Source organism: Phoca vitulina, unplaced genomic scaffold, assembly GCF_004348235.1.
Source record: "Phoca vitulina isolate PV1807 unplaced genomic scaffold, GSC_HSeal_1.0 scaffold22, whole genome shotgun sequence".
Classification (NCBI taxonomy): domain Eukaryota; kingdom Metazoa; phylum Chordata; class Mammalia; order Carnivora; family Phocidae; genus Phoca; species Phoca vitulina.
In genome coordinates this window covers 22,640,029-22,662,283 of record NW_022589725.1, presented here as the reverse complement: position 1 = coordinate 22,662,283, position 22,255 = coordinate 22,640,029, and the positions used below count along the sequence as shown (strand labels likewise).

Genomic DNA, 22,255 nt, shown 5'->3' with positions numbered 1-22,255 from the left:
ACCCAAAACAGATGCCAAATGGGTCAGGGTTAGCTCTGTGCCTGAACTTGTGATCCTGTAGGAAATGACGCCCCTGAGCTCCATGTGGCCTGTGGCAAGCTTTCATGGGGCATCTCGGGGGCCATGGCATTGAGGGGGAAGGGCTGAGTGGTGAACCCGAGCTTTCAGACTCATGTAGAGTTGGACCCATCACAGCAGTGTAAGCTTGCAGATGTGCTGTCCGTTGTCCCAGCCCTTCTTCTGGGATTCAGGGACTTAACTGCATAGTCACAGATGTTCACAGCATCATCTGTGGTTTGTATCTTTACAAAGCTTCTAATTCTTAGTAAATGGGTAATTCTCGTTGACCAGAGTAGGCCCTCCAAACATGACTGTACTCTGCTTATTTCACCTAATTTGGTAAATTCTTTCAGGATGCACTCAAAAAGGGAGTTTTTGAATTGTGACTGAAGGGCAGGACAAAGAGGAATTTGCAGGTCTCCTGAGCTTTTCTTAAATCACTAGAGTTTTAAAAGGATGGCATTTCTGGGATCCAAATGAAAGAATTGTCAGACGTACTTAAAGTAGTTGGTGTTCTAAAAATCAGGAACAATTACTTAAAAACCATGTTTAGTATTTTTTACCATCTGTTCAAATGTTTTTTTTTTTTAAATAAAGGAAGCAGAATTGCTTTGCGAGGATACTTTGCAAAAGTACCACCCGACCTGGCCTCCGGATTTAGCCTGCCAAATGAAGTCAGCCCGGTTGGCTTTGTTAGTCCCATGGGATTTTTGAACCATCAGACGTTTTTAGGGGGTGGGGGTGTGGGGGTTAAGGAGGCTGGGACTCCTCTGAATGTGCCCCTCATGGGACAGAGCGGTTGAAATGAGGAGGGATCACAGCTTCTGTTCTTTTGGAGAGGGTGGGAATTGACAGGGAGCAGGATAGCTATTGTTGAGAGAGACTGGATGAAGACCACCCCCCCCCCCCCGCCCGCCTCCTCACATCGACTTGCCTGCATTTTGTCCCTGAGTAGTATCATGTTTTGAAGATCTGCTAGCATGGCCTTGAAGTTTAAAGCTGGATTTGCTGTTTGGGCACCTCCCATTTTCCTCTCCTTACAATGGACTTGACATGAGATCTCTGAAAGTTGTGGATTTTGTAGGCTTAATGTGCTAGGCCATTCTCATGATGGTGGTGGTGCAAGAAACAGTGTGCTTGACTCATCTGTGTTTGTTTTGTTTTGTTTTGTTTTTACAGCTATTTGCCGACAGGGCTGTAGTCCCAAGCATGGGTCTTGCAAACTCCCAGGTGACTGCAGGTAAATGACTAAACTTTTTTTTTTTTTAATCCTTTAATGCAAGAGGGGGACTGAATTTATTGTGAATATGCCTCTTTTTCTTTGGAGGGCAAGAAAGCTTAAAAAAAAAGTCAAATAGGCACATCCGAAGCTTATTAAATTATACCAGCTGTCTGGTGGAATGTGCGCACTTCTCTCTTGGAAGAGAAAAAACTCTTATGGGCATAGTCGGTGACGTCATGTATTAACTGTTCTGTAAATTGATAACACGTTTTTATAATCTTCCCCTTAAAGTGCTAATGGATGAGATGGAGGGATGTGGGTTTCTTTGAGTCTGTCTCCTCTCCCAACCTGGTTCCGTCTCCCAGCCCTCCCCCACTTTTCCCATCACTAGGGGACAGCGGAGCATTCTTTAGAATGGGATTAGTACAATCTCCTGGCCCCTTTGCAGGCGGGAGCCGGCCGGTGCTGAGAGGTTAATGGCTGCGCTGGAATCTTGTCAGTTGAGCCTGATGAATGTAGACTTTTGCTGCCGGCCTTTGAAGTCTGGTCTTTTATGGTCCCGGACAATGCAGAAGCCAAACAGAGACCCACCCCGACTGCTTCATGATTACAGTTTTTGGAACCTTCTTGAAACGTACATTATGCCCATTTGGGAAAGGCTTGTTTCAGGAAACGGCGTTGGTGTCCGTGGCATTCTGACACAATCTCACACTTTACTCTCCCTCCTCCCAGATCTGAAGGATTAGCACATCTAGTGTGACACTGAAAGGGTCCTTGGGGCCTATCACTTGTGCCCCAGAAGCCACCCTGGTTTGAGCCATGGGAGGCCTACAAAACCGTCTAAACCAGTGCATCTCAAACTCACGTTACCTGGAGCTCTTAAGATGCAGAGCCTGAGTCCACAGGTCGGGGTGGGCCTGAGTCTCTGCATTGCTAACGAGCCCCCCCAGTGATGCCACTCTTGCTGGTAGGACCATACTTTGGGAATTGCTGCCCCAAACCTCAGTGCCCACGTCGCTAATTCCCCGATTTAACAGAGGAGCTGTCGAAATGCAGATTCCCGGGTGCCACCCCACACCCACTGAATCCCAGGCCAGGGTTTGGCCCAGGAATCTGCATTTTGGCGAGCCCACCAAACGATCGTGCTGCTCCGTGTATCTGGAGGACTGCTGCTTTACAGAGCATTCTCTGGGGTCTTGACTTTGCGTCTCCACCACCGCATCTGTTCCCCTCCTGTGCAGCGGGAGGGCGCTGAGCTCTGAGGTCTGACACTGAAGAACTAAGAACTAAGGCAGCTGGAAGTAAAATAAAACCAGGGTGACCTGGAATGGTCTCTTCCTCCACTTGAGAAGTTTATTTTCTGGAAGGCTGTGGGGGTTCGCCTACTAAGCCGCATTGGTGGCCACTGAGTGTCGTATTTGACAGCATTGCTGTCAAAGTTCGAGCAGGAATCCACCTGCCTTCACCCTTCTTAATTAAGGGTGTTCTAGAGAATGTCAGATCGGCAGCGTTATTAGCGACTCTGGGCCCGCTCCCCGCTCAGATGAATATCAGTGGAGGCCGACCGCGATTTCTGCTACTGTCATCAGAATGGGCAGGCCACTGCGCAGGGGAGGGCCCTCCCAGCCAGAACAACAGGCTTTGTTTCCAGAATTTAGCCCTTTCTCTTTCGAAGTCTCCCCTCCCACTCCCTGCCCAGACACGCACCAGTGCCCTTATTTACTTAAGGTGCGATTTTCCCACACGTCATTTGCATAGTCTCCCAGCCCATCTTGTTCTGCCTACCTTGAAAGAAAATCAAAACAGAACCTTCTAGCCGAGGAAGTTCAGGTTGCGTCCTGCTCCAGAAATAGTTGAGTGGCGAGTTACCTGAAAGTTGTCTTATGGATTGTGTATTACAGAGGCGGTGGTTTTTTGTTTTTGTTTTTTTTTTTAAATCCCCACATGAGAAAACTTCACTGGTTTTGCTGTTCCCAAGTAGACTTAGATTCCTTCTCCTGGGTGCACATGCTTGCTTTATTGCAAGCCTGCCAATAATATCAAACTTAATGATGAATCATCGTATGAGGAAAGTCACTTCAAATTCTCATGAGAACCTTAATCATATATTATTAAACTGGGATAACTTTGTGGATGCCTCTTTTAGGGTCAGTATTTTTATTTGTTTTCTTTTGAAGTCATCCATGGCCTCTTGTGGTTTCTTCTTTATGCTTGGGGATCCAGCTCTCATTAATTAAGAGGTGAGGTTGGGTCCTCAGCTGCCTTTTCTTGCTTTTATTAGGCAAATTGAAGAGGTGTAGCCATCCATAATTTGGAAGGGAGTTAGAGAACACAGTAAGAATACTGCTATTTCCAAATCAGTTCCCTTTTAATAGCTTTCAAGCTAAGATAATCAATCTTTTACTGAATGAAACCCCCCTCCCCCAAGTCCCGCTAACTTGAGTGTCCCCACTATTTAAAAAAAAAAAATTCGGTAGAAATTTTTTTTTTTCTTACTGCTCTGAATGGTCACGGTCATTTAGGCTGCTGTTCTGTTTTACATAAAGCCGAACCCTCCGTCTGATTCAGTTTAAACCACACATTCTGGGGGTTCTTTGAATTGGGGTGTGGACGGCTTGTTTGTGGAAGTTAGGAAGTGGTTAGTCAGTGTTCTCAGGGGTTAAGTTGACTCTTGGCCGTGGGTGATTAGCTATTAGCTGGATCCCTATAATTTTCCCAGGATAAGAATTTGCTAGCCTGCCTCTGGCTCTCTGGAAACGGAAAGCCTTCCCTTCTTGAGGGTGCTTGTTTTCCAACGTTACAGCTGAGTGGCTCGGGCTGGGGGAGGGTGCTGGTTGTTCTCACTGTGGCTTTTCCCAGGTCCTGTTCTAGAAATGCTCTGCCCATCCCTGTTCCATGCTCACCCCCACCATCCCCGGGCTTTCTCCTGTTTGTCAAAGTTCGAGTTTTGAGAGGGCAGTTAGAGTTTCCCAGGGCTTGAAACTTGAGGGGAGGGTGGTGGAGGCTCTGCCCTCTCGCCCACCCCAGGTGAAGGTTTATGTTTGTGTTTTTGTTTGGGGATCAAAGGCACCATTTGGCCTCAAAAGAGTCCGATTAATGAGGCGCTTATAAAGGAAACTTGACTCTGTTCCCCAATACTAGATAAACCGAGTTGACCTCCCCCCGCAAAGTGAGAAATAACTATAAAATGAATTAGCGTAAGCAGCCCCGGTAGTGGGCCATAAATTATCTATGGGATTGGTTCCAAGTGCTGTGGCTTCCCTCACTCTCCTGCAGAAGTGGGTTCCGAGATCTTCGCCGCCTCTTTGCCAGAGGAGGGTGCCCCCTTCCCCCGCTTGTTTGATTCATCGGGAGGCGGCTTCCTGCCGCCCTGGGTGTCTTGTTGCATTTTTTGAGCACTGGGGTCGTGACTTGCTGTTTAGACAAAGAGCCAGGCCGCCTTTGCGAAGACTGTCACACGGCTATTGTCACCCGAGAGTCCTTCCGTGGCCTCCGTAGCCGGCTGGGCCCTGAACTGATTTATTCCACGCCCCCACCCTCGCCCAGCCCTGTGAGCCTGAGAAGAGAGTGGCTTTGTGAGGGCAGCCCCCGCCGGCCTCTCCCCAGACAGCCCTGCTTTTGTCGCGAGTCGCCTGGGAGGGGACCTCAGCCCAACCACCGAAAATGTTTGTTTAGACGGAGCCCCCGCACAAACCTTGCAAGTCTGACTGTCCTGTTACCGAAAATGAAACAAGACCAGAAAGGCCTGGACTTCTTAGCCTTGCATTTAAAGGGCACAGATCTCCCCGAATGTTGTAAGGACTAAAGCGGGGGTGTGCGGTCTGTCCCCAGGTGCCAGTACGGCTGGCAAGGCTTGTACTGTGACAAGTGCATCCCGCACCCTGGGTGTGTCCATGGCACCTGTAACGAGCCCTGGCAGTGCCTCTGTGAGACCAACTGGGGCGGCCAGCTCTGCGACAAAGGTACGCACCTCGGGGACTGGACCCTGGGGCAGAACAGGGGCTGCGGGAGACGCCGGAGACCTTCAGGGGTGGGGCGGCCGTAATCGGGTTTTCTCTTTTTATTTTTATTTGTAGGGGTTTTCATTCTGAATCTGTTAAGGTTTGCCTTTCACGCCGTGGTTTGGGATCTTTTTTTCTGGTTGGTGGGGGCGGGGTGGGGGCAGCGCTGGGAACATGGCAGCTCGGCAGCCTGTACCGTCCGCTCTGAGCCACTGCCGTCCGGGGGTCTCTGGCAGATCTCAACTACTGCGGGACCCGCCAGCCCTGTCTCAACGGGGGAACCTGCAGCAACACGGGTCCCGACAAGTATCAGTGTTCGTGCCCTGAGGGCTATTCAGGATCCAACTGTGAAATCGGTGAGTGGTCCAGGCGGACCGAGAGCCCTTCGTTTAATTTTTGGGTACGCTCAGCTTAAAAAATAACAACACACTTGAGGATTCGTAAAAAGATGAAAATAGCCTCCAGAGTGAAGACTTGCCATCCCAGCAGTTCTGTGGGTCTTCGAGGCTTCCTTCAAGCAGCGCGAGGGTCTCCGGCGATGCTGCCTAGTGTGGGGGGTGGGGTGTTTGCCACGCGGTGGCCCGGGCTCGGAGATGCCCTGGAATGTGGCTGGAGACACTCGGGGTGAAAGGGGCCTTCCTGTCTTCCCTAGACGCAGCAGGGTTATAGCACGTGCTTGCTTTCATTTTTTCGAAGCGAGCTTGAGCTGGTGGTGGCCCAGGCATTGGGACTTGGCTGCGGGGAGAGGACATAGGTAGCCACAAGCGGGAGTCCCTTGCTGACTGCCCTCCTGGTTTTCACAGCGGAGCACGCCTGCCTGTCTGACCCCTGCCACAACAGAGGCAGCTGCAGGGAGACCTCGCTGGGGTTTGAGTGTGAGTGTTCTCCTGGCTGGACGGGCCCCACGTGTTCCACAAGTAAGTCTGGGCTTTGGCCTGGGTCTTTTCCAGGGGATCGCTATATCGAGTGTTGGGGTGGGGGTGGGGACCTGGGCTGGGTTCAGTGTCAGGTCTCCGTGATGGGTCTGTCTTGGTGGGAGGGGTGTCCGGTGGGTCTGGCTTGGGCTTCCAGCCTTTACGCTGGAAGTCTCCGGGCGCTCTCCCCCTACCGCACTAAGTTAGTACGTGTGGCGGCTACTGGGAGAAACTTCTCCACGGGACACCTCCGTCCCTCTTGTGTGCTTCTCGTGTGCTCCCTGGAGCTCTGCCTCCATGGAATCGAGTCCTAGTTCTTCTCCTTGCCGCCATGGAGACTCGGCTGCCCGCAGGGGAGGTGGTCACTCCTGAATTTGGTCAGGGGTGTAGGTGGCCCCAAAAGAGGGACCTAGGCTAGGGAGTTGTCATGGCTGCGAGGTCTGGCTGCACGTCAGAACCACTGGGGTGCTGGACAGTGCAGATGTGGGGTCCGCACAGTCTCCCTTCAGGATTGGGGAGTCCACATTCTGTAACAAGCACCTGGGCTTCTGAGGTGCAGCCGGGCCTGAGGAGCACTGTTGGCAGGACCCTGAGAGCAGCATGCCTGGTGAAGAATGTGGGTTCCGGGGTCGGGGCACCGGGGCTGGTACTGTCGCCCTGCCTGCCTCTTGGGGAACTGGTCTTTACCTCCCCGGGCCCTGTTTAGACGGGGCAGGAGCAATTGCCATCCCCTACGATTGTGAAGAACCCACAAGCAAGTTCACAGAGAGAGCCTGATCCTTTGTAAGTGGGCAGCAGATGAATGAAGAGGCCACTATAGTCCCGTGCAGAAGTACGGGGGTGGGGACCCCAGCTATGTAATTTGGGGAAAACTCTGAGCAAATGAGATGAAGTTTCCTACCAGTAAAGAAGACTTATTTTTCCTTACCTCTTCTTGGCTACCCCTGAGCCATGCGGAAACTTTTCTTTCAAAAATACAGAGTAGGCAGAGCAAGATGTCCCATGTTCCCGGTGGGTTGATGCTCTGGGGATCCAGCTGGCTTTCCCTGCTGCTTAGGTCGGGGATTAAATGAACTGGGGCAGTGGAGGATTTAAAGCTAAAATCAGGCCTTATCATCATAGCAGTCACTTACAGCAGGTGTCTGGCCCTTAAGTGAAGGCCCCTCATGTGAGGGTTGGCATTAAATTATCTAATTGTCAAACAGACGGAGATTAAATTGCCAACCCTTTTCCCTTTTGTCCAACAGACATTGATGACTGTTCTCCAAATAACTGTTCCCACGGGGGCACCTGCCAGGACTTGGTTAATGGATTCAAGTGCGTGTGCCCACCCCAGTGGACTGGCAAAACGTGCCAGTTAGGTAAGGAAATTCCTGCACCAAGGTTGGCTTTGAGGACCCAAGCTGTTAGGGAAGATGAGCATGTGGCTAGTGGTGTGAGTTTGCACACCATCATACTAAAAAGTAATTTATTGTCAAGAGTCCAGCGGGCCTGGGAGAGAGAACTCGAATACAAATGGCCTAGCTCTTTTAGGCCCTGTGGGAAAGTCGTGGGATTCCTTGAACCATGTCTATCGTCTGTCCGAGGAGTGTTCAGCTGGGTTCCAAACGGGGATGGTCTCATGAGGAATGAGCTGTCTGCATTCTTCCTGCCACATTTAAATCCCAGCAACTAGGCTGCGGCGAGTTTCGCACAGCAATGCCTGGTGGCTTTCTGCTCTCCTGTTGGGGGCCAGTTGTTAACCAGCAGCCGGAAAGTTATCAATTAGCATTCCTTATTGGGTAGTGGCTAGGGAGAGGTATCAGCTGTTCAAAGTAGTGGGAACCTAGTATCTGTGATTTAGCTAGGTTATTAAAATGTCTCCCGGTTCAGAGAAACTATCGATAGGGTGTTTTGTGTGTGTGTGTGGGGGGGTGGGAAGTGGGGGTAAATTTCCATTTCTCACTGCCCCTCCACATTTTCTTTCAGATGCAAATGAATGCGAGGCCAAACCTTGTGTAAATGCCAAATCCTGTAAGAATCTGATTGCGAGCTACTACTGTGATTGCCTCCCGGGCTGGACGGGTCAGAATTGTGACATAAGTGAGTACCTTTGTTTCGATTTTGATTTTTGTGGAACTTGGGTATTGAAGGCTTTCTCAGCCCGTATGTCAGCTCCAGCTCGAAGACTTGAGTGGTAAAAGGAAAACCTCGGAGAGGCAGTGTTTTTGGAGAGGGAGTGATCAGGGCAGAAATGAAAACATGGCACTTTATCAGGCTCATTAGCCGGTAAAACAGCCATATGCTGATAAGGTGGCTAAAACAATGATGTGAAGTTTCACTTGCTCAGTCTGGTGTGATGAGGGAGGGGTCCCACCCAGTGTAATAACCTTATGTCAGGGGAAGCACACAGGAAATCTGATTTGAGGTTTTTATCTGTCCTGATCGGAGAACGCTTTTCAATTAAGCCCAATTTCAATGTAAATTGCCTCTTTAATATGATGACTTGTTTATTTTTCAGATATTAATGACTGCCTTGGCCAGTGTCAGAATGATGCCTCCTGTCGGGTATGTAAATCTTGGCTTAAAATGAAAACCTTACTGACACGAATCTGTGTATGTGACCCTGGGAGGGCTCTGTCCCTCTGAGATTAAAAAATGCAGGTGAAAAGTGATTCTCTGGAAGTTTCACTTGGGCTCCTGTTAACGGCCGCCCCCCCCCCCCCCCCCCCCCCCAGCCTCCTGGGAGCCATCCCAAAGGCATGCACTTGGAAATTCCTCTCACACATTTCGAGAGGCTGGGCACTGAGCGATTTCAGTGGATCAGTGGAACCCTGGCAGTCATGCTGGACTGTCACAGCCCTGTGTTCGTGGAGTACAGAGACAAAAGCATGTGTTTCTCCCCCTTCTCCTCTTGCAGGATTTGGTTAACGGTTATCGCTGTATCTGTCCACCTGGCTATGCAGGCGATCACTGTGAGAGGGACATCGATGAATGCGCCAGCAACCCCTGTTTGAATGGGGGTCACTGTCAGAATGAAATCAACAGATTCCAGTGTCTGTGCCCCACTGGTTTCTCTGGAAACCTCTGTCAGGTGAGCGGTGCTAGAACCTCCAAAGGCCAAGTTTCTACAGCAGAGCTCCCTCTTCCCCCTCCTCTTGCCCCCCACCTTCCCCTCCCTCCCCCCCACCCCCATCCCCTCCTGACTCTGTGGAGTCGCCATGAAGTCTGTTACCATCCAGGGACCAGGGACTGCTGCTAGGTGAATGCAGGTGGAAGGACAGCGAGGAGTGGTTTTCCTCATAGTGTCAGCAGCCTGTCGATTTGACTCTGTGCCCCCGACTCCGAGCTCTCCCACTCTGCCCCGTTTTGCCCGTGTGTCCCTGGACGGTCTCTAGGACGTAACTGTGTATTATGTAGGGTGTTCTCCTAATGGCAGGAGGTGAAGGGGTCCGATTCCAGTGCCTCCTGCCCCAGAGCAGTTCGAGTCACACCTCGTTTCCTTTCCCCCTTCCCTGCTCCTTGCAGCTGGACATAGATTATTGCGAGCCCAATCCCTGCCAGAATGGCGCCCAGTGCTACAACCGTGCCAGTGACTATTTCTGCAAGTGTCCCGAGGACTACGAGGGCAAGAACTGCTCCCACCTTAAAGACCACTGCCGCACGACCCCCTGTGAAGGTACCTGCCCCACCTGCCCTCCAGGCTGGCCTCCAAGGCGCCCTCCTCTTGCCCCAGGTGCCACTGCCCCCTCGATGTTCTCAGAAGCCATGTAGGTGAGACCGAAGGCCCCTAACCTGACCGCTTAGGGAAGCCAGAGCATGTGGAAGCCATCTCTTCTGGCCCGCTGGTGGGAGAACCACGTCCACACGTAGCCCGGGGGAGAGCACGCCTCATCTGGGGTGGGCTGATGTGCAGCACTGAAACATTCCTCAAAGCAGCGCTGCCAGAACCTTCTGCGGCCGTGGAAATGTCTGCTCTCTGCACTGTCTCATGGCTGCTGTTAGGGGACGTGGCTTTACAGATCTGTGTCCTTCCCGCTTGCTCAAGTCTGATTACGCAGGAAGTATAGCTGGTCCTGCTTCCTTTAGCAAGCTTCTGCCAGACTGAGATGTCACAGGGAGGAGGAGAGGGGCCCACAGACACGTAGGCTTCTTAGCCACCTAGGGGGAAAATGCCTGGAAAAAAAGAAAACTTCTGTCTGCCTGGAGTCTCAGCTTGGCCTGTCACAGTGTGATGTGGCCCACTGTCTGAGTCTTGGCCCCCGAGGTGCCTCTTGATTTCTTACCTTTCTTAGCCAAAGGGTGCCTGTCTCCAGGAAAGCAAGCTTGGCGTAGGTCCTTGGCTTAGGAATGCCGTGTCTTAGGGGTCCTTGGCCGTGATCTGATCCCGCGTCTGTCTTCTAGTGATTGACAGCTGCACAGTGGCCATGGCTTCCAACGACACGCCCGAGGGGGTGCGGTATATTTCCTCGAACGTCTGTGGTCCCCACGGGAAGTGCAAGAGTCAGTCGGGAGGCAAATTCACCTGTGACTGTAACAAAGGCTTCACTGGAACGTACTGCCATGAAAGTAAGACCCCTCTTCGGGGAATGGGGCTGGGTGCGCCCTCCCCCCCCGCCTCTGCCCAGCTCGGGGAGCATCTGAGCTTGAGTTGTTTCAGTCAGAGACCAGTGAAGGCTTACCATTGCATCTAGGACCTGAGACCGAGTTGTGTTTAAGTTATGAGATCACTGACACCTTGACCCTTCGGCACGCTTATGTTCTGGAATCTTCCTAGTTTGGGTGGTCCCACTTTTCTGTAGGAGTTTCTTCCCCACTCCCACCAAGTAGCTTAGCCTATGAGGCATTAAATAAAACAGACTGGAGGCTTCTGCCTGATAAGCTGCCTGTTGAATTCGAGAAAGGGTCCTGATGGAGTTGAGAGTGTTGAGGTGCCCCCTGGCCCCTCATTTCTCAGGAGGTGGCCTTGGGACCAGTGCCTGGCTATGGCATTGGGTGTCCTTTATTCACCAGCTTTTGTGTCTTCATTTCACAGATATTAACGACTGTGAGAGCAACCCCTGTAAAAATGGCGGCACCTGCATCGATGGGGTCAACTCCTACAAGTGCATCTGTAGTGATGGCTGGGAGGGGGCCTACTGCGAAACCAGTGAGTGTGTGCTCCTTCTGGGCCAGACAGCTCTGGGACGCCGGCGGGGGGGGGGGGGGGAGAATCCTCATGGGAGGCTTGTCTTTTTTTTATGGGAATGAGACCGTGAGACCCCAACTGTTCTTGGCCTGGGATAGCAGTGCCTGCGTCCTGTTAGTACGTGTGAATGCCGAGGAAGCCAGGGGGGAGGAGCTTCTGCCGAGGAGCTGTGGTGGCAGACTGTAATTAGGATAAATAGCCCCGCTTGCAGAGAAAGTAATCCTCTTTCTGTTGCGATCGTAATTTGTGCCTGTCCTGACGTTAACTTCCATGGGAGCGACAGAGGCCTGTCCCTGTCCTGCCACCTTGGGGTGTCACAAATAACCTGGTTGAGGGTTCCTTTACTCCTGGAGAAGACTGAAGGCGTCGAAGTCCCGGGATTGCTCAGCTGGTCTTGGACCGTGGGGTGGAGGTGGCCTTAGGAAGGGTGCGGCTCTTACATGCCGTGAACAGTTCTGGAAGCTTCTTGAGCTGGGCGTCTCCTCTTTGATCCTAGATATTAATGACTGCAGCCAGAATCCTTGCCACAACGGGGGCTCGTGTCGTGACCTTGTCAATGACTTTTACTGTGACTGTAAAAACGGGTGGAAAGGAAAGACCTGCCATTCGCGTAAGTGGTAGCTGGCTGGGAGGACCCCCCTCCATGGTCCCCCTCCCCACGGTCCCCCCCCCCCCCACCCTCTGTCTCCTGTGAGGGGGCTGGCCAGGGGCTCACACGAGGTCCCCCTCCTCCAGGTGACAGCCAGTGTGACGAAGCCACCTGCAACAACGGTGGCACCTGCTCTGACGAAGGGGACGCTTTCAAGTGCATGTGTCCTGGAGGCTGGGAAGGGACGACCTGCAACATAGGTAGCTTTCTGCCCCAGGCGGGGTTGGCTGTGGGTGTGGCCATCTCAACACCTAGGACTGTTGTCGTGGTGGGTCCGGTTCTTGGCTCCCCGAACTGTCCTTGGATCCTCAGGGAGGTGGTCTTGTCTGTTGTCTTGTAGCCCGAAACAGTAGCTGCCTGCCCAACCCTTGCCATAACGGGGCCACCTGTGTGGTCAACGGGGACTCCTTCACGTGTGTCTGCAAAGAAGGCTGGGAAGGGCCCATCTGTACTCAGAGTGAGTGTCCCCCTGCCCCACGCGCCTTGAACTCTGCGAGGGCTGCAGGAGCACAGCCTGACAGCCTCAGGGACTGGCGATGGAAACCAGAAGCAGAGCTGTTTGATGTCTGCTTCTGCATCACCTGGGTCTGTTCTAACGCACTTGATGGACTGCAGCCCTGACCTGGGCATGAGAAAGTCGCCGAGGAGATAAGTGGAGACAGATGGTGTCTCGGTTCCCAGCGTGGGTCTGACCAGCAGCCTGTCTCCTTCCATTCTCACAGCCCCCTGCCCGCCCTGAGCGGGGCCTCTTCCTGTGTAGTGTCCCACGGCACAGGGAACAAACGGGTGGTGCGGGCCTGGTTCCAATTGAACGGAGGTCTTCAGCGCCTTTTGCTGGTGTAAACTACAGCTCTATCGTATAGGTATTAGGGAAATAAGGGGGATTTCTACTTAGGGTTAAAACTGCTTTGCCTGGTGAAGGCCTCGGTATATTAAGTTGTCTTTTTACTTTTCAGATACTAATGACTGCAGTCCTCATCCCTGGTAAGCATGACTACCTTCGAAGCCAGCCCTTGTTGGCTGCAGCATGCACGGGCATCCCCCAGGGATCTTGTCTAGAATGCAGGTTCTGCTGCAGGAGGTCTGGGTGGGGCTGCAGACCCTGCCTAACAAGCGCCCAGGTGATGCTGGTCCTGCTGGTCCATGGACCACACTTTAATTAGCCGGCTGTGTCTCCATTGCAAGTCGTGATTCTCCACCTGGGCTGTGCACGAGGCTCACCAGGGGAGCTTTTAGAAGTCCCAATGCCTGGACTGCAACGGAGACCTGTGATTGAGACTCCCTGGGGGTGGGACCCGGGCGCCACTATTTTTAAAGCTCCCCAGGCAATGGGGATTGCGGCCAGGGTGAGAGCCGTCGAATGTAACTGGCATGGCTCCCTGTGGTGAACTGGCTGGTGGAGTTGTGGAGTCATGGACCCGTGGATTGGGAGGTCGGTAACTGAGGCAGTCTCCGCTTTCTTCTTAGTTACAACAGTGGCACGTGCGTGGATGGGGACAACTGGTACCGGTGTGAGTGTGCCCCCGGCTTTGCTGGACCTGATTGCAGAATAAGTAAGGATCGGCCCGATTTAGTTTCGCCAGTGGTGTTCTTTCCCCTAACTCCGACACTTTTTCATCTTGAAAATGGTTAAGGTCACTGATCCCTTTAGCCCTGAGAGGCACATAACCTCCCACGCCCACTGGGCTAAAAACAGTCCTGGCTGGAACCTCCCAGGTACCTGCTGGTCCTTCCCCTGGTGGCACAGCCAGCCCTCTTCTAGCGGAGGGAGTACCAGCCACAGAACTGGATGATTAATCTAATTCTGAGGCCCCAAGGAAACCATGCTTTTCCCCATGACTGCCCTGGAATTATGGGCAAGTGGACATTAGCCACAGAAAACCGAGCTAACGGCAGTGGATGGGACTAGGGTTGTGGTTTCCAAAGGTTTGATCAGGCCTTGGTGAAATGATTAAAACAGGAGACATGCAATATCGTTTTTCAGGGTGCTTAAAGTCTCTTTATTTTGAGCCTTTTCCTACTTTTTTATATGCCCTTTAGTTTGGGGGGGGGGAAGTGATACCTGTATTTGTTGTTCTCATCCCCAAATTATTTGAAATTTTACTAGTGCTTGAGATCCCTAAGTCTGGGACTGACTGGTCTTTAGCACTAAGTTGGGGTAGATTTGGTCTATTCCATGTTTCTAAATTGTGTTGGCAAGCTGTTGCCTTGGCCCACTGCCTCTTTTTGTAAATAAAGTTTTATTGGCACACAGCTACTCCTTTATGTACTGTCTAAAGCTGCTTTCATGCTACAACAGAGTTCCATAGTCATGACAAAGCCCACATGGCCCGCAAAGGTTAAAATATTTGACCCTTTCCAAGAACTTTGCCAGCCCTTGTTCTGAGTTGTACTATCTGATAAAAAGCCTATTTAATCAAATATTGCTGCCTCCTGAACTGACTCTCAGCTGCTCAAAAGTCAGGCTAATGATGATTGGTGAGGGGCAGTGACTAGGGGTTTTTGGGGTACTGATCGGTACCTTTATTTGGGTGCTGGTTACATAATTCATCAAGCTTATGCTTACGGTTTGTATGCTTTTCTGGCTTATATGAGGTGAGTAAAAACTTAGAAAAAACATCATTGCTTCCCACTGGAGCCTAAACTTGATCTCCATTTTCCCTAGACATCAATGAATGCCAGTCCTCCCCGTGTGCCTTTGGGGCAACCTGTGTGGATGAGATTAATGGCTACCGGTGCATCTGTCCCCCAGGGCACAGCGGTGCCAAGTGCCAGGAAGGTATGTGGGTCAGGCTGCAGCTGCTAATGGGTCTTGTGGGGTGAGCAGGCACTACAGTCACTACAGTTACCCTTTGATCCCGAGTGGGCACTGTGCTAAGGGAGAGAACATGGAGGGGATATGCAGAGGGGGCCACAGGGACTGGGGAAACTGAAGAGGTCCCCTACAAAGAGGGAAGCTGTTTTCAGTCCAACTCTCGGGCAGCGTTGCTGTGTGACAAACCATCCCAAAACGTGGCTTAGAGCAGGCATTGAATTGTCCTGCTCGTGGGCATGCAGGGCAGGCAGAGTGAGAATGTGCTGCAGGCTGGGCTCTGGTCTGTTCTGTGTGCTTCCTCACCCTCCTTGGACCAGCAGCCGTATCTGGCAAATGGCGGGCTTGGAAGAGGCCAAGCCCAACTGTGAGAGACTCTGCTCACATCACTTCCCCAAAGGCTGCACTGGCCCAGCCAGGTGGTCATGTGGCCACATGCAAAGGCAGCAGGTGAGGGAAGGAGACCTGTTGTCCCATGGCACAAGGCAGAGGTATAATCCTTCCCTAACAGAGAGGGAGTGAAGAAGAGAGAGTGGTCTATAGAAAAGGAAACCCCTTCTACTCAGGCATCCTACCTTTCAGTTTCAGGGAGACCTTGTATCACTATGGGGAGTGTGATACCGGACGGGGCCAAGTGGGACGATGACTGCAATACCTGCCGGTGCTTGAACGGAAGGATCGCCTGCTCCAAGGTAGAGCATGAGGGCCTCCGCGGCTCACCTGCATTCTGGAGTTGTTGCGGGTGCTTCTCCTGAGCTGCATGCTCCATCTCCCTCTCCTCTCCCTCTCCAGGTATGGTGTGGCCCTCGACCTTGCCTGCTCCACAAAGGGCACAGTGAGTGCCCCAGCGGGCAGAGTTGCATCCCAATCCTGGATGACCAGTGCTTCGTCCGCCCCTGCACGGGTGTGGGCGAGTGTCGGTCTTCCGGTCTCCAGCCCGTGAAGACCAAGTGTACCTCTGACCCCTACTACCAGGAGAATTGTGCCAACATCACATTCACCTTCAACAAGGAGATGATGTCACCGGTATGGAACAACATCTTTTTTAGTTTGGAATGAATGGCGGTGTGTGTCTGCTTGTTCCAAAGCAGGAGCATCCCAGCTAGGATCTTGTTCTCCTTAGCTTAAGTTCCTAACTTCCAAGGAAACATCAGCCTTTTCTTTTCTTTTTTTTTTCCCCCTTCTTCCAGTATCTTACATGTATGGTTTTTAAATGTGATTCTAGGGTCTCACCACGGAGCATATTTGCAGTGAATTGAGGAATTTGAATATTTTAAAGAATGTTTCTGCCGAATATTCAATCTACATAGCTTGTGAGCCTTCCCCTTCTGCGAACAATGAAATACACGTGGCCATTGTAAGTATGAGGCCCAGTCACACTCCATTACGTGATTGCAGGGTGGTTCACAAACCTCAGTTAGCCACTCTCCAAATAGAGTGAGGACGCTGAACCCGAGCTTGGCACATGCGTTCAGTAACTCAGTAACGGCTACTGTGGAGTGTTGCCCGGCCCCTGCATCTGACCGTTCTCCTTTTTCCAGTCTGCCGAAGACATACGGGATGATGGAAACCCTATCAAGGAGATCACCGACAAAATCATAGATCTTGTTAGTAAACGTGATGGGAATAGCTCGCTTATCGCTGCCGTGGCCGAAGTGCGAGTGCAGAGGCGGCCTATGAAGAACAGAACGGGTAGGTGGGCAGGTGGGGACAGTCCCCTTGAGGGAGGACTATCCGATCTCGGCTCACCATCCAGCAGGTGGGGCATTAGCTGACAGTTTCCCCTCTTGAGGACCACCCCCGCCCTCCCCCTCTCCAGCTGCCCCACTATTTAACTGGTGAAAAAAAACGGGCCAGCTGCCATGTGCAAGGTCCTATGATGATGGGTAGAGGTACCTTTTTTCCCTCTTGCCAAGCTGTGCTCTCGGAAACTGGCACCCCTGTAGAACATGCACTGTCTCTAGATCCACTGCAAAGCCCTAGGGCAGAGCATTGCTGCGCCTTGAGCTCGTGGCTGGGCAAATCCTGCTGTGTGGCATTCCGGTGTCGTGGGACAGCCCGGCCTAAGCACTGGGAGACACAGGCTGGATAGGCAGCCTGATGGCCCTGCGGGACATCCACACTCCCCTTTTGACCACCGTTGTTCTAGCTAGGCAAGAATATGGGACATTTGAGCTGTGCATGCTCAGATTGGGTTGCCGGTAATGCTGAAAACCAGATCCTCGAATGAGCTGCTGCCCGAGGAGCCGGGAGCCTCGAGGAGCGGCTGCTGTGCCTGGTCTCTGGGGACAGAGGTGTCAGGGTCCCCAAGGGCCCTGGTTCTGTACTTATCAAGCTGTGAAGTGACAATATGGGGTTGTGAAAAGAGACTTGTCCCCATGGCACCCCTTTTAGGAATTATGGGCAGGAGCACACCACTGCTGGTATTCTTTTGTTCGTGTGATGGCTTTTTTTTTTTTTTTTTGAGAGTTAATTGGTTTCGTGCCCGCCTTACAGATTTCCTGGTTCCTCTGCTGAGCTCCGTCTTAACTGTGGCTTGGATCTGTTGCCTGGTGACGGCCTTCTACTGGTGCGTGCGGAAGCGGCGGAAGCCCAGCAGCCACGCTCACTCGGCCTCCGAGGACAACACCACCAACAACGTGCGGGAGCAGCTGAACCAGATCAAAAACCCCATCGAGAAGCACGGGGCCAACACGGTCCCCATCAAGGATTACGAGAACAAAAACTCCAAAATGTCAAAAATCAGGACACACAACTCTGAGGTGGAGGAGGACGACATGGACAAGCACCAGCAGAAAGCCCGGTTTGCCAAACAGCCGGCGTACACGCTGGTAGACCGAGAGGAGAAGCCCCCCAACGGCACGCCAGCCAAACACCCAAACTGGACAAACAAACAGGACAACAGAGACCTGGAAAGTGCCCAGAGCTTAAACCGGATGGAGTACATCGTATAGCAGACAGTGGGTGCTGCTGCCGCTAGGTAGAGTCTGAGGGTGCTGGGGGCTTGTAGTTCTTCAGCTGTTGTGTCCTAGTCCAGGCTGAGGCTGTCGTTGACTTAGAACCCTGTGTTAATTTAAGTTCTGACAAGCTGGCTTACACTGGCAATGGTAGTTTCTGTGGTTGGCTGGGAAATCAAATGCTGCATCTCACAGCTATGCAAAAAACCAGTCCAAAGTGCCCCGGCACACGCCCCCCCACAGCCGCCAGCTCTGGGACCAGGCTCCCCGGAGGTCGCCCGGCCCCTGGGCCTTGAGCTCCCAACTTCTGCCAGATGTCCCGATGGTGATGCAGTCTTAGGATCATAGTTTTTATTTATATTTATTGACTCTTGAGTTGTTTGTGTATATTGGTTTTATGATGACGTACAAGTAGTTCTGTATTTGAAAGTGCCTTTGCAGCTCAGAACCACAGCAACTATCACAAATGAGTTTATTATTTATTTTTTTTATTGTATTTTGTTGTTGGGGGAGGGGGGACTTTGATGTCAGCAGTTGCTGGTAAAATGAAGAATTTAAAGAGGAAAAATGTCAAAAGTAGAATTTTGTATAGTTATGTAAATAATTCTTTTTTATTAATCACTGTGTATATTTGATTTATTAACTTAATAATCAAGAGCCTTAAAACATCATTCCTTTTTATTTATATGTACGTGTTTAGAGTTGAAGGTTTTTGATAGCATTGTAAGTGTATGGCTTTTTTTTTTTTTTTTGAACTTATTTTCTTACTACGTGTTGCCTATAAGCCAAAATTAAGGTGTTTGAAATAGTTTAAAACAATAGGATGGGCTTCAGTGCCTGGAATACTGGTGGAATTTTTTTTTTTTTGTACGACGTCAGATGTTTAAAACACCTTCTATAGCATCACTTTAAAACACGTTTTAAAGACTGACTGAGGCAGTTTGAAAATTAGAACAGCAGGTTCTTTTTTTTTTTTTTTTTTTTGTCTGCTTTAGACTTGAAAAGAGACAGGCAGGTGATCGGCTACACAGCAGTTTAAGGGAACAAGTTTGAGCTTTGACTTTACGTAGCCAAAATGTGAGTGGTTGAATATCATTAAAAATATTGAATTGGTGTGCTTCCAACTTCACACAATTAATCTTATTTTGTAAATTCTGATTTCTTTTCACCATTCGTATGTAATACTGAACCACTTGTAGATTTGATTTTTTTGTTGTTGTCTACTGCATTTAGGGAGTATTCTTATAAGCTAGTTGAATACTTGAACCTTAAAATGTCCAGTAAGATCACTGTTTAGATTTGCCATAGAGTACACTGCCTGCCTTAAATGAGGAAATCAAAATGCTATTACAAAGTTGAAGATCAAAAAGGCTTATAAAACAGTTAATTTCGTTGGTTCACCATTGAGACCGTGAAGATACTTTGTATTGTCCTATTAGTGTTATGAACATAAAAATGCATCTTTGATGTGTTGTTCCTGGCAATAAATTTTGAAAAGTACTATTTATTAAATTTTTTGTATGAAAGACGGAACAGTGTGGCCTCTTCTGAGCTTATGTAGTTTTGCTTGGCTCTGTCTTGCTCTTTGCCACCCCGCCGAGTCTGTTTTGGTAAGTGGGGTGTGCTAAATAGGCCTCGCCTGACAGGGGCACGGAGGAAAACCTGAAAGCCTTTTCAGCCACGAAATTCAGCTGAAGTTCTCAAAAAACCATGGGCTGCTGTGAAGCCAGAGCTGTGAGAGAGCCCCATCTCGGGGGCATTGATTCCCTTGTTATTCAACAGCAAGTGTGAATACTGCTTGAATAAACACCACTGGATTAATGGCCTGTAGTGTGGAGGTGAATTGTTTGTGAGCACTCACGGGAAATGCCCACCACACTAAAAGGGTTTTTAAAGAGCTTGGAATTAGTGTTGGGGGAGGAAGAGGGAGATTCAGTCCTTTCGATCTTCCCCCCCCGCCGCCCCCTCCCCTGGCTACTTGGATTAATATTAATGTTCTGCCATCATTCTGGACCACACCCTTGTGGCTTCTGTGCACGCTTCCACCTCCAGAGTGGTTTCCTTGCTGCACAGGAGGTGGTAGTTAGAAGCTTCTGGGGTTAGAGCCATCTACTCATCACCTTGTACCCAGGGAGTCCGTGTTTGGGTGGCCTCACCATTGCAGCTGTGGGGTGCCAGGTAGCCCGCCTCTGAGGAGGTTCCAGAGGCCACACATCAGCACCTGTTTAGGACAGGAGAACTGTGGTTCTCCCTCTGGCTGCTGGTGCCAGAGGCCAAAACGGTCCTGCCCCCACATCACAGGTGGGGTTGGGGAAGCTTTGCCTCTTGCACCTCTGTAGCCAGGGATGAGCCACAGGGACGGGCACATGGATGGCTTCCAGCAGCTGTGTGAAGCTGCCAGGAGTTCCCTGTTGATGAGCAAGCCAAAGCTTACCTTCCTTGGAACTGTCCCCTAGCACTGCACAGTCAGGCCATCTGCCCACCTCTGGTCTGCATAGGTTTTTCTTCTTCCTTGGGAAAGTTTTCTTCTACTAGGCTAGGAACTATGTTCTCTGATGGGCGTCTGTTTAAGAAGGGGCAATGGGCTTTAAAAATATCCTTAGCTTCCTAGCAGAGCACTGAGGAGTCAGAATCCAGAGCAGTTCGTTTGGGCTTGCTGGGAAGGCAGCCCGGAGGACCTGGACACCGGCGAGTCTGGGTTCCCACGACATCTCCCTGTTCTGGTATAGCAGTACTTTCTGTCCCTAATCTCTGTCGGTGGACAGCTGGTTTCTGCAAGGTGGGGTGACAGGGAGGGAGAAGTGCTCCGGTACAGACCCAGTGAGCCAGGACACCATCCGATTTAGCAGTGCTCAACTCAAACACCATCCCGAAGCAATATCTTGCTCCGGTGGTTTGTGAACTTGGATTCTTCAGGACCCCAGAATTCCTTGGGTAGTTGCCAAGTGCTTTTGTGCCAAGCGAAAAAAAGTTTAATGAGCCTCTGCAATTCTTTATTCAGGAGGGAAGTGATCTTGAGATTCACATTTGTTGTTTTAAGAAGTCTTCTCAGTAGTGAGAAGGCAGAGATCAGGCTCCTCTAGGCATGGCTCAAAGCCAGGCCCTGAATCGTAAAGGGCAGTTTTCCCCTTCTCCAGGTAGAGGTAATCAGGCAAGGAAGCCCTGGTTATCTTGGGGATGAGGTGGAAAAGAAGGGACTCCATACCTTTCCCATTCCCCATCAATGTCCTGGGCCCTCTTTAAGCAGACCCTGGAAGAGAAAGAATTTTTAGTCCAGAAACTTGACCAACTCGAACCCTAGCATTAGACCATACCATGAAACTCCAGTAAGGAATTAACTCGAAGCTGACTGTGCTGAGATTCCAGACTTAGACAATGTAAAATCAGAAAAGGGGGTGGGTGGCTCTATTTTAATTGATGACAAGTCCAGTGAGACTGGGCAACACTCAGAAGCATAACTTGGAAGCAGGTTTTTCTCCATGCAGATTCCCAGGCCCGGTCCAAGAGTCCAAGGCCAGGGAATCTGTATTTTCAAGAAGCTCTCACCTCCCTCCCCTTCCTCTCTGGCTTATGGATAGTAAAATTTAAGAACAACTCTACTAAAGTACTAAAGTATAAGCTCTTCATTAATTACAATGTTTTTCTTCCTTGTTAAACTGAATTAAGTAGCCTGCAAGCCAGTTTGTTGCTAAATTGCCACCTGACATCATTTTTAAGTAAAATAATTATACTGCCCCTTGAGCAAGTTGTGGTCTAAGTGCTTCATGTTTATTGGCTGATCTGAGGGGTCAGTGAGTCAAAGTTAACTTATTTGGTAAGAGTTCTTAGGTGCCCAAGAGCCCAAGGAACAAGAGCATGGGTTTCCCACCTTCCTCAACAGTGTACACCTGTCCATCCAAAAGTGAGCCAGTGTGTAGCTAAAGGCCAGTTGCCTTTAAAGAGTAAAAGGGTCCTACGGACCTACAGAAGCTTGCAACTTCGGCTGGGCAATGTTCTATCATTTCCGCCTCGGCTGCGGCTCCTTGCCTCTACTGGGAATGAGAAGCAGGAGTTCAGAGGTTCCTGGTCTGGGAAGACACACAAGCACTGGGTTATGGGAAGCCTCCTCCTGCTAATGTGTATTTATACTTTGTGAGCTCTGATTCATCCTAGCATTGGAACAGAAATCTGCTTCCTGAGGTTCTGTTTTTAAATAGATAGTTTGCAAAAACAACAATTATTTTTCTTAACATTTTTTTTTCCACCCCACAAGCAGCTAAACATCCCGGCCTGGGCTATGTCAGTCTCCAACAATGCCAACAGACAGCTTGGTTACTGGAGGCAGAAGGGTGCCCTGCAGCAGTTCTATAGGGTGCCGGCCCCAGAAGTATTAAAAACAAAGGTTAGAAACCATTAGGGCAATCTTGTTGCATCACTTCGAATCCATGAGATATTTCTGGGACTATTAAAAATAACGAATTTCCCTTTGTGAAC

General features: G+C 50.6%; 1 protein-coding gene across 1 annotated transcript in view; it reads left to right on the top strand.

The window, feature by feature from the left end:
* JAG1 (jagged canonical Notch ligand 1) overlaps positions 1-21,634 on the top strand; it is a 37,597-nt gene extending 15,963 nt beyond the window's left edge. Inside the window, exons 5-26 of the mRNA XM_032419176.1 lie at positions 1,240-1,300; positions 5,114-5,244; positions 5,520-5,639; positions 6,087-6,200; positions 7,445-7,558; positions 8,166-8,279; positions 8,698-8,744; positions 9,097-9,270; positions 9,705-9,855; positions 10,581-10,745; positions 11,212-11,325; positions 11,861-11,974; positions 12,100-12,213; positions 12,354-12,470; positions 12,970-12,997; positions 13,481-13,566; positions 14,679-14,792; positions 15,408-15,517; positions 15,618-15,851; positions 16,051-16,182; positions 16,367-16,517; positions 17,322-21,634. Coding sequence (XP_032275067.1) covers positions 1,240-1,300; positions 5,114-5,244; positions 5,520-5,639; positions 6,087-6,200; positions 7,445-7,558; positions 8,166-8,279; positions 8,698-8,744; positions 9,097-9,270; positions 9,705-9,855; positions 10,581-10,745; positions 11,212-11,325; positions 11,861-11,974; positions 12,100-12,213; positions 12,354-12,470; positions 12,970-12,997; positions 13,481-13,566; positions 14,679-14,792; positions 15,408-15,517; positions 15,618-15,851; positions 16,051-16,182; positions 16,367-16,517; positions 17,322-17,779 — 2,963 coding nt within the window. The 3' untranslated portion in view covers positions 17,780-21,634. The remainder of the gene's footprint in view (positions 1-1,239; positions 1,301-5,113; positions 5,245-5,519; positions 5,640-6,086; positions 6,201-7,444; positions 7,559-8,165; positions 8,280-8,697; positions 8,745-9,096; positions 9,271-9,704; positions 9,856-10,580; positions 10,746-11,211; positions 11,326-11,860; positions 11,975-12,099; positions 12,214-12,353; positions 12,471-12,969; positions 12,998-13,480; positions 13,567-14,678; positions 14,793-15,407; positions 15,518-15,617; positions 15,852-16,050; positions 16,183-16,366; positions 16,518-17,321) is intronic.
* The last annotated feature ends 621 nt before the right edge of the window (positions 21,635-22,255 follow it).